At 39.4% G+C, this 11,854-nt stretch overlaps 1 protein-coding gene across 1 annotated transcript; it reads right to left on the bottom strand.

Moving 5' to 3' along the window:
- blk (BLK proto-oncogene, Src family tyrosine kinase) lies at positions 1-9,339 on the bottom strand. Its single transcript, XM_083934554.1, has 14 exons — positions 9,302-9,339; positions 7,541-7,631; positions 7,305-7,377; positions 7,117-7,147; positions 6,600-6,690; positions 6,415-6,513; positions 6,195-6,298; positions 5,871-6,020; positions 5,266-5,418; positions 4,990-5,169; positions 3,837-3,913; positions 2,859-3,009; positions 824-955; positions 1-671 (listed from the first exon to the last, which is right to left on the bottom strand). Exons 3-14 carry the CDS (start codon positions 7,374-7,376, stop codon positions 469-471), a joined length of 1,443 nt encoding a protein of 480 aa, XP_083790680.1. The 5' UTR covers position 7,377; positions 7,541-7,631; positions 9,302-9,339; the 3' UTR covers positions 1-468.
- Positions 9,340-11,854: the final 2,515 nt, after the last annotated feature.

Raw genomic sequence — 11,854 nt, forward strand, 5'->3', positions numbered from 1 at the left:
AGCAATAAAAAAAGATTTTAAAAAAAGTGCAAAGTATTGTGCATGTAAGTCTCAGGCTGCTGGGTTTTGTACCATGCAAATGTTTCATCTGTAACTGTACCTGTGTCATGGACTTGGGTCCAAAGGCTTTTTTTACATTATGCATGTACTGTATTTGTATTTCCATATCCATACTTCACTCCTAATTATGTCTCAGTATACTCAATAACAGAGTACAGGCTGTATAATAAAGTTTCAGATGTCCTTAGCTGCTAGAGACAGAAGGAGCCATGATTAGCTTTTACATTCACTGAGAACTTAGGCATAAAAAACATGTCCATTTGAAATGTTTAAAAAACTAAATAGTTTCAGTTATGAAAAAGATGTTTGGTTGGTCCTCATCCTCTCGACATCCAAGTCTCACTTCTCTCTTTAGGACGTTTTCTCTCGTTGTCAGGTCGGGTTGTCAACAGGAAGTCACTTCTTTAATCACGGCTGCATCTCATATTGTCCCTCTGTGGCTATAAAGAAGTCGTTGAGAGTGTTCTGCAGAAATTCAAAAGTGGGCCGCTCCTCAGGCCTCTGCCTCCAGCACATTCTCATAATGTCATAGAGTTCCTCAGGGCAGCCTTCTGGACAGGGCATCCTGTACGACTTGTCCAGGCTCCTGATTACCTCTGGGTTGGTCATCCCTTTTTAGGAAAAAGAAAATGCTGGCAGTGTGAGATTTTGATGTATTTTTATTCATCTTGTGAAATTGACTTAGCTGCAGAGTAACAATGCAGCATTTGCAATGGTTTCTAATGCCTAATTTCTTTTAAAATGTATTTCTCGCTTCTCGTACCTGGGTAGGGTATTCTTCCATAGGTCACTATCTCTGTGAGGAGGATCCCAAAGGACCACACATCCGATTTGATGCTGAATGTGCCAAAATTGATTGCCTCGGGAGCCGTCCATTTGATGGGAAATTTAGCGCCTAGTTGTCAGAAAGAGTGCGGGGGAAAAAGCAGAGGAAATTGCGTTATGACTGTAGAGAATACGTGTGTGTGGGTGTTTAGTCTTCTTATTGTGGGACCATTTGACAGCATGTAGACAATTGAGATATTACTTTACCATTTATACCCAGGAGGAAATCTCTTTATTGTGTTTGGTTGTATTTATGCAATGATGGCAAATACGTTAAGTGTGTTACATTTCTCAGGTATTTAATCCACTGGATTAACCAAAAGACAGATGTTCCAATCATCATTATATTTAAAAATGTTTTTTTGTCCGATTACATTTCTCATGTATTTACTTTGTCACAGTGTATATATTGCTATCAAGATTCTATCCACTGTGATGGAAGATTATATCCATAGCGTACACCGTCTTTTCAGTATAGCATAGGAAGTTTGCATTAGAAGCCCAGCATGATATCAGAATTTAGATATAGTGCATCTAATTTAAAATTTATTTCATTGCATTCAGTGTATTTCATTTGAATGAAGCATTCAGGGTCACAGCCACAATTGAGGACACGGAGGTTTTGAGTATTTTTTGGGGGAAAATAAAATTTGGGGGTTTTAGGAGAGGTAACATTCTACCCAACCCCACACTTCCTCTTCCATTTTGTTTTGCTTTCTCACTCCATCCCACCAACTGCCTTCTTGACCCAATTCCCTCTAACCTCGCATCCCTCACCACCTTCTTTTCCTCACCCAATCTCGTCAATACCTCTTTGACAACCGCTTGTTTTCTGAACACTCATGAAGCAGCGAGAGTGAACCCTCTTTTAAAGAAACCCACACTCAACCCATCTAAGGCGAGGAATTACAGATCAATCTCTCTTCTACCATTTCTTTCCAAACCACCTGAGAGCGATATCTCCGCTCAGCTTTCTGCACATCTCCGCCAGAACAACCTCCTCAACCCTCTCTATTCTGGATTCATGACGGGCCACTCAACAGAGGCTGCCCTCTTAGCTGTCAAAGAGGTATTCACACTGCTAGAAAAGCCTCCCTCTCCTCTGTAGCCATCCTGCTCGACCTCTCAGTAGGCTGTGACAAAGTAAAACCACCAGATCCTCCTCTCCATCCTCCGAGAACTGTGAGTCTCAGGCTTGACACTCTCCCTTTTTGCATCCTACCTCGAGGACAGTGCTTACAGGTGCTGTTATTCACTCACATTGCTTTTTCCTACCACAGCTATGCAGATGACACACAGGTAATACTGTCTTTTCCACAGTCTGAAACCCAGATGGCTGACATCTCTCAGTGGATGCCGACACACCGCCTTCTCTTCCTTCCAGGGAAGGCGTCTCCCGTCAATGACCTCACCACCAATGACGAGAACTCTGTGATGCCCGCAGCTCAGACTGCAAGGAACCTGAGGATGGTACTGGATGACCAACTGTCCCCGCTTCTGCAGATTCATACTCCACAACATCAGGAGGATACATCCAGAAAGCGATGCAGGTTTTTAGTCCAGGTTCTATTCATCTCGCTTCCAGACTACTGAAACTTCCTTCTGACTGACATGGTCGAACCACTGCCCATCCAATATGCTCTGCTACTACTCCCTTGCTACAACAATATCCTGTTTGTTTGCTCTTCTGGCTCCACAATGGTGGAGAACACCCATCTACACAACTGTAAAGTTTTGTGACTCTATTGCGGTGACACACACACACGCGCACACACACACACACACACACACACACACACACACACACACACAACGCATCATACTGTGTCACACATACTAGCATCGCTGTAAAAAGTGAAAACCCCTTTATTGGTGTTTGATTAAACTAGGGGGTGCAGGGTGCATTTGGGGATTTGAGCTCATGACCTCAGTATTTCTGAATATCTTGTACGGAAATGCTTCACATACTGCACCTTCTTGAGCTGTGTATTCTGTCTCAATGATCCTGGCCAGGCCAAAGTCTGCTATCTTGCAGTGCAGGGTTTCGCTGACCAGGATGTTGGCCGCACGCACATCTCGGTGGATGTAGTTCTTCCTCTCGATGTACGCCATGCCTTCAGCTATCTGTCGTGTAAGGGAATTATCAGATCAAAAGCAAAGTCAGAAAATGAAACATTAATTTATCCCAATATATAAGACAACTACAGTTATAGGTTTCACAGCACACTGAACCTATAGAATAAATTGTTCACGTTCTGCATGTGTTTGCTTCCTCTGGTCAGTGTGTACAGTGGTCTCAGTTGATCGCATGCAATCATGCAGCTACATGTGTGAGTACTTGTGTTTGCGTGTACGATAATGGCAGCAAAGTGGGTTTAACAGGATGTGCCAACTCTCAGGAAGTCAAAGGCTTTTTTTTTCTTTTTTGGAGGGGCAAAGAGTTCTGAGGGAGCTCACTGTAAATGGAAAAATAGCATGATTTCCTGTCCGGATGTTAATAATTGACGTAGGGCGAGGCTTTCAAGCCAGACGAGCAAAAGCCCCACCACAGAAACCACACAGCTACTGCTGACAGTTTCCACGTGTTGTCACATCGTAGCTGGTGTCAAAGCACAGACTATAACAGACACTCAAAGTTGTAGGGAGCAGCTTGTCTGTGTATAAATAGGCCCTGAGGTCACTGAGAAGAAGGCTGGTGTTTTTGTTTTTGTCAGAAAATGCTAATACTAATGTATCGTTGTGGTAAACAGCAGCAGTGGAAGTGAAAGAATTGTTTAGAAATAAAAAAGAAGGAAGCATTCACAGGCAAAATGAAAAAAAAACGTTCTGTATTTATCAGATTTTCTGAGAAAAAAAGCCTGTAATGAAAAGGTCACAGACAAGATCGGATTCTGCACATTCACAGAGATCACGTTGTTGTAATGGTGCATTTACAATCAAAAGCTTCCCACCTGCGCTGACATATCTATCAGCTTATTTAGCTTTAGCTTTTTTCCTTCGTCTGACTTAAGAAAGTCCAGAAGACATCCTGCAAATGAGAAAAGGACAACGATAACTCCATCACCACAATAAATGAAAGATAATATTTTCAAAGAAGACGTTTTATAGAAACTTTCACAATTACACGGGTTACGTAGCAATACATATTGTGCCGTCAAATGCTGAAAGCAACTACAGGCATACTGCAATTTTAGTGTTGCATGACACTAAGGGATAAGGGTAAAATCATTGCTTTAAATACAAGAATGCAAATGCTTTTTTTTAAAGATCCTACATCGTAAAAAAGTGAGATTTCCATGTCTTTTTTGATTGCAAAGCAGATTGAGGTGCTATATAGAAATACTGTGAAAGTTTTAATATGTTCAATCCACAATGAGAGAAATGCACACAGCCCGTATTCAAAAACTGTGCCTTTGAACAAGCCGTCAGGACTGTACCGTTGTGATGCCACAAATAAATACTGAGCTTTCAGACTGAGATTAAGCACTGTCATTTTAAGACAGACATTACGAGAACATTAGAGCATACAAACATGAACATTGAATCTGAACATGGTTTTCCGGTCCATTTGTTCTTTCCCCAACAAACACTACTGCATAATGTAATTAAATTATATAACAGTTCCTAATATTGACTCAAAAATGTCCATAGAATTAAATCAGCTCTGTCACAGTCTCATAAATTAAATATTATAAGCTTCACAAATTTTTCAATTCCTTAGAAATGATTGTATTATATTGTACAGGTGTTTATTTCATTGTAGCCACTCCATGCATATGAGATCTTTTTCTTAAACAACATATGACAAATTAATAGTTAATGTCCATATGTTAAGTAGATCGTTTGCCCACATTTTTAAATTGCTTTGGAGCAAGAGCTGCAAGGACTAATCAAATGAATCAATTGTCTGATTGACTAACTATTTTTAATTAATATCTAAAGTCATCTTTCAAGCTAAAATGCCAAATATTCTGCGGTTCCAGCTTCTCAAATGTGAGGTTTGTTCTGCTTTTCCCTGCTTTTCACCATCACCATATATCTGTAGCCCAATTTATCATTCCTGACTTTAACCATCAAGAACCCCCTTCTTTTTCTCTGTCTTACCATTGATCATAAACTCGGTGACAATAAGAATGGGCTCCTTAGTGACCACAGCATGGAGGCGCACCAGTCGTTCATGCTGCAGCTGCTTCATGAGGTTGGCCTCCGCCAGGAAGGCCTCAGGCTCCATCGTTCCCTCCTTTAAGGTCTTAATAGCAACCTTCTGGGTGCTCTTATAATAACCTGCAATGGGAATTAAACAGGGTGCTTAACAAACTGGACTCTTCTCTCTTGGTTAGTTAAATGTTTCGTCGGGAACAATTGTTAGCTTCCTCTCACCCATCCACACTTCTCCAAACTGCCCGGCCCCCAGTTTCTTCACCATTTTCAGGGTGTCTCTGGGAATCTCCCATTCATCGTGTGCCCACGGCTGCTCGATTGCCTTAGCCCTACAAGGGGCATACAGCCGCTGACACAAACCGTCCGCTGTACCTGCACCCAAACAAAAATGATACATGTGGATCTACAATAATAAACAGTTTACAACTTTCTGTACTAAATTTAGTCACGGAAACAGTCTGATGAGCTGTTGTTTCCTTGAATGCTTGTTTGTGTGTACTTCTTTCACAAGTTGCTGTGCATTGGCAGCCATTCTTTTTGGCCCCTCTTATCTTGTGGTTTAGTCACGTGAGTGGAAAGACTATCACTAGTCTCAAACAGGAAATGCACAATGTATCTCAAGGTTAACTTCCCCATTCAAAGTCAATGCAGACATCTTGTAATTGACAGCCGAATCTGAATCGAAATCGACACACGACGCGTTTTGTATTATCACGGATTAGGAAGCATTTCAAAACCTACATGCAGAGCTGTTCCTTTTTAAATGCTGCAGAATTTCATCAACATTTTATGCATTGATAGAATGCATTCTGTTTAGTACTTACGGGTGTAGTATTTAACCAGTTCCTGTAGGGATGGGAATGTGTTGGAAGGGGAGATGTAGTAGCCACCTTTGTCCAGACAACGGATCTTGTAGTGTTTTACCACATCTCCTTGCTCTGGTACATGATCTCTGACTGACAGTGAGAAGGACCCTAGGAGAAAAACACAGATTGCACAGTTACAGGTTGAGTTTAACACTTCACATGAAGCCTGTGGATGTTCTCATTTGTCCAGGTCATCGTTATCTTCACATGATAACTTCACATGAATTCCCTCTGAAAGTCTGATTTGTGGCATGATCACAAAAAGAGACCGGGGACATTCACCTTTACTTGTCTCACTCTCTCGAACCAGAAAGGCACCCGGTTTATTTCCAGGGGCTAAAAGCAGTCGCTCAGTCTCTTTCCTACTCATGTCCCTGAAAAACCATCTGCAGAGGAGAGAACAACAAAATCCACTTGATGTAATTCATTAAAGACATTTACAAATTTATCTAACAGTCCATAAAATTTTGATTTTGATGAAATGTATGAAATTGTCTCTTACTTTTCCATCTCCAGTGTATCTGCTCTGGCTACATAATTACATGGTATGAAGCCCTCCTGTCCTGTCGCCAGCGATTTAGCCACCCACCATTCTCCATTTCTACAAACAGATAAACATGGCAGTCATTTCTTTCACTGCTGCATTCGCATGCTGTATACTAGGGACACTAGGACGAGGCTACTTACTCTTGTAAAACCTGAAGCTTGTCTCCCTTTTTGAAAGGTAGATCATTGTCGTTGGCCGCTTTGAAGTCGTGTTGTGCAACAAACACGATGTCTAAAGACAAGGGAAGCAAACGGTAATTTCAAAGGAAGTGATCTGCCAATAATAACAATAATTTATTTTATTGAATTATTTAATTCTGGGAACTCTTTTTTATTTTTTATTTGGATGCCGCGCTGCACTTAAAAGTTCATATATTGCAAATACACAGCACAAGCATACAGATAAATTCAAAGTACACTCGTACTAAAGCTGTTTGTAGCCGAGAAATGAGGATTCTGCACTTTTGTCTGTGACAAGAAAATGACTTGATCTTCTCCCCAGAAGAGAACAGAGGAAACACAACCAAGATTTCAATCGCTAAATGAAGCCTCCTCTCACTGCTATTAATTTCTCTCTGCACTGCAATTCACTGCATAAACGCAGGGAAGTTCTTTTTTTGGTAGAAAGTTTCTTAAATGTGTAGTGTTCAGTCATTACCATTATCCAAATAGGTGTTTCCACTTTGTACCTAGGGAATTAGAAAAAAATGTTATACTCAAAATCTGAAGTAAGTCACTAAAAAACACAGACAAATAAATAAAAAGTAATGAAACTACATTAATTTCAAATCACAGTAAATGACTGTACTTTGCACTTGAGCTTTTTCCTTTAAGTGGTCTACTTACTATGTGATTGGACGATTTGGAGTCCCGAGAGTTGTTTTTTACTTTTTTCTGGCCACTACAACTGCAGCCCATCCTGCATGTGCAATGGCAATCAGTTATACTGCATGCTAACAATATTTACTAAATGCAATAGTAAAATACAATGTTAGTTCATTTTACATTATCAAATACCAGCAGTTCCTGCTAACAGCCTCAGATCTCAGATAATTACAGCATGTTCATTTCTGTGCTCTTACCTGATAAAGAAGATGAGCTTTACTGAAGCTGTTTTCACTCTCCTCTCCTCCCGCGGCACGGCCTGCTCTGTGAGTTCATGCCCGCCCGCTGCTGAAAAAAGTAGTTAAACTCGCTCAAAATTAGCTAAAATACCAGTGGAGGTCAATTGAGTTTGATGTCATGGTTGCAAGTGTGCTTAATACAAATGGCTTCCCATAAGAGGAAGTGGAAAATGTGTTTTCATGTTTCTTAGGTAGCATTTGCATGTACAGTCACATTGTCACGTCATAATTAAAATTAGAGGAAAGTAAATTGCTTAAAATAAGTTTACAGGGAGGTATTTAAATCAATGTGAAAGCAGGGTGCACTTATTAATGCTGTGTCTAAATCTATTTGAAGAGACTGTTTCATGAGGTGTGTATACAGTATTATACAGTATTAAACGGTTTAGATAGATGGTGAATTAAAAATAAAATGCTTGACTGAACATCAGCCGTAAGGATATTTGTAACAGCCAGTTTAAACTCCATTACTAATTGTCAGGGTGAGAACTACAGGGGAGCCTCTTAATAAGACATAAGCTGAAACAGTTGTGATTTATTTTTCGTCTGGTGTGGTTTCTAAAATATTGACAATATGCTATTGCCTTATTTTCTGCATCCTCATCATCATGGCTAATGCATAAAATTGGGCTATTATTAATCTACGATTCATGTATTCATGTTGTGATTATTATCTGTATGGTAATATGGATGGGTAACTGGAACTGTCGTTGATGAGGACCCTTGTAGGTACCCTGGAGTGCTCTGTTTTTGATTTAATGCTCATATATTTCTGTGTTTATAGGCTATTTTGCTATTTGAACTATCTGTGCCTTATTTGTGTCTAAATATATATATATAAATGTATAACATATATACTGCAGCGTGCTTTAGTTGGCCATATCACAGCCTATCACTACTAAACTTGTGATCATTTACCGAATATTATATATCAGATGTGCTCACATAAAGCAAGTGGGCCTACATGCTTGCAGTGTCTCGCTCTGAAAGAGCTGGTCCAAAAGCAAGGGTATAGTGCGCACACTTCTAATAGTTGAGTAACCTGAATGGATTGTTTAAAAATGGTACAGTAACAAGGTGCTTTACAGCCAAATTCTAGGAGGCTTGGACTGGCATGTTCGTGTCAACACTGAAACAGGAATATTGAATATATATATAGTTTCAATATGCCATGATTTAATATATAAGAATGAATTGTGTAATTTAAACTGTTGTGAGAATATCATAAGAAGTCCCAAACTTTCTATTCTTTTTATTCATATTTAAGTGTAACATTATAATCTTGACTGTACATCCCATATCTTGTTTTTTTCATGTGATAATTTAAAGGAAATTAGCTTTATGTTTTTTGACCTTTGTTACCTTTCCGTCCTTATGAATACTTAAAGCACTAGTAATTCTATTTTCCTTAGTCTAAATTTATTTTCATGTGTAATGTCACGATACTTTGTAATCTTTTGTAAGATTAATACTATGTTAACAAGTTTGTGTTGATTATCATTACATATGTGACTTTACAGACCAGTAGAACTCTATTAGTGTTCAAGTATTTAAGTTTTCTATTTGAAGCATTATCCAGGTTTATTAAACTAACGGTTTATTCATGAGCTGTAAACTCTACATTTTATACAATTTAGTACGATTGTTCATTTTACCGCCATAACATTCATTCCACTTCTCTTCATCTTAATCTGTAGTGTGAGATTAACGGATAAATACCTTGAACTCGTCCCCTGCCTTGTGTCTTCAAAAGTACTCCAAATGTGAATTGTTTCACAATTTCCTTATTGCATGTCAGTGTGTCACTCTCACTTGATCGTTTTGTAAAGTCTCTCTCTCTCTCTCTCTCTCTCTCTCTCTCTCTCTCTCTCTCTCTCTCTCTCTCTCTCTCTCTCTCTCTCTCTCTCTCTCTCTCTCTCTCTCTCACTTGGGCCTCCCCTGGGGGACTAAGCTGCGTTTACAGTAAACAGACAGCAGTTTGTCTATTTATTTTTGTCCCATAATTCCCTCCCTCGACTCATCATGTAACAAGACAGTACAAACACCACCTCACGTGATTAAACTTCAATTAGTCCATTAAATCAAACTTTCCACTGGCTAATGAATTAAGTGAATGATTACAACTAATCTGTAGTCATGAGCCACACAAATGCAGCACAACCAATACAATGTCAAATTACTAAGAGAATGAAGTTTCCTCATTAATACGGACAGTTGTATTTCAAAATGTATTATATGTAACTGTTATATTTCTTTCGATTGTCCTCGCATATCATATGAGATCTGCAGTGTACTGTGTGTGTCTACTGTGTATGTGTGATTAGTGTTGAGTATGGGTGTCGTCCATTGCTATATAAAAGAGAAAGCATGGTTTCCATGACATATCTCTCAGTTCCTCTGGTGGTTTAAGTTCCTCTATCGTTTATCTCTACAATTCTGAGCAAAGTGTAATACAGTACTTCTGTAAGGCAGTTCTCCCTCTTGCCACAAGATGGACTGGGGATCTGCTCTGAAACTACTCTAGTGGAGAAACAGTATTGGGAGTAGCTGTGCATGGGAAGAATGGAAATATTCTCCACCTCCTGTCCAAGGTCAAAAGTCCAATTGAAGTTTAAGCAAAAGTGTTTATAAAGTGATAACACTTTGGTACAATCTTTTAATGTTGCAGCTTTTTATATCAATAAGTGAAAGGTATCATTACCCAGGGTTAGTACTGTATGTCAACTCATGTCACATTTTTTTGTGTCACCACTGTAAGCTTTGTGAGGTTGGCCATGGTTGTCATGATAAAGGGTTAGGGTTAATACATGACATTAAACAATGTCATGTAGAGGACAGTCATTATTAATACATCTTTAATATTCATTTGTTATTTTATTACCATCTTATAAAGTACTGCTTTTTGTTATTCTCGGTTATTTACAGAGTCAAATGCGTGTGAAAATAGAAGAGCGTTTGTAATGGGAAATGACAAATGTTTATGGTTTGAATTCTGTAAACTAATGAACTAATGTATGTGTACGCATAGTAGCAGAGGCAAAAAGCACTAAGAATTGTGTTTGTTTATGCACACAACATGAGACAAAACCATCTTTTTTGGTATCGTTTGACACTAGTATCAGAAGTACACAGTCGATCCACCCTTCTTTTACACTTGCAAAACAAGTGCACTTTGAGGACTCATACACAAATTTCTTGATTTGTGTACTTTTTTTGTTTTTATGTGCAAACACATAATCAATTAACAATTAAGTAACTCTGCTCTGGATTAGAATTGCAAAATGTATTCAAAGTCTATGTACTGATTCTGTATTCACAAATAGAGCTGCTCATGACTGAGGTTTACTGTACTGTATGTTGTCTGCTATTGATGTTCCCCAGTTATGACACTAGAGGGAGTATTAAGTCCTGTTTTAAACCCTGACTCTCCTAAAGTAGGTCCATTCCAAGACACTTTGCCAACTTTCCCTTAAATTCATGCCATTTCTATTAATAGTTAACCCTTCAACTGGCCTCCTATATGGAAATGATTCAATAGCGTGTTGAACTTTGGGGATATGAATTGCGTAATACCCGTCTATCTGTATCTGGTGCAGAGGACAGTGTGCGGATGTGAATACAGATGCAAAGTCAGTGACATTGGGGGAGTGGGGGAGGCAGACATAAGCTGATGTGCGGTCAATCTATCAAAGTATAACAATGCTCTGGGTTTTCACACCGTACAGCACAGTTAACCAGGTCTTTCCTATTCTCACCGCACAATGCGCTGAGGAGGGAATTCACCCCTCTTCTTCAGCGGTGGAAACGATAAACACAAAACAATATGTCCTTGTGTTATCTAGCAGTAATTATGACCCTTTTGTTTCTGGTTTGCATGTTAAATGACTATTCAGTGTTATTAAGTATGAATCAAAGAACCTCGTGAGGAAGATATCATTCACAGTATGGTGTAACCTTTAAGTGTAGGAACAATAAATCTTACAGCACCGGAAGTGTTTGTTTCCTATGGGGGGCTTTATACAACACGTAACGTGGGGACATTACTCCCTGGGCAACACTTCACAGGTTTTTGTTTGGACCACCTGTGCTGTGTGTGGGGACTGCGCTGTGCTGTAGTTCTCTGAAGGAACAACCTCACTTCACTGCGCATACACATACACACAAATATACACACACACACACATACAGGCTGCAGGTGCACGGTGAGTGTTATTGAGTGCGTCCTGGTTACTAACTGCTGTTTCTCTTCGTGCTCCCTTCTTCTGGTTTTCC

This window comes from Echiichthys vipera (assembly GCF_963691815.1).
Source record: "Echiichthys vipera genome assembly, chromosome: 19".
In the NCBI taxonomy this organism is placed as follows: Eukaryota; Metazoa; Chordata; class Actinopteri; order Perciformes; family Trachinidae; genus Echiichthys; species Echiichthys vipera.

What these genes read in the sequence shown, in the direction of transcription:
- blk (XM_083934554.1), bottom strand. Translation starts at nt 7,376, where the DNA reads ATGGGCTGCAGTTGTAGTGGCCAGAAAAAAGTAAAAAACAACTCTCGG. An exon ending in GATACACTGGAGATGGAAAA is followed by an intron (nt 6,299 to 6,414) that starts GTAAGAGACAAT and finishes TCTCCTCTGCAG; the next exon opens with ATGGTTTTTCAGGGACATGA. An exon ending in TGGAAGAATACCCTACCCAG is followed by an intron (nt 672 to 823) that starts GTACGAGAAGCG and finishes TTTCCTAAAAAG; the next exon opens with GGATGACCAACCCAGAGGTA.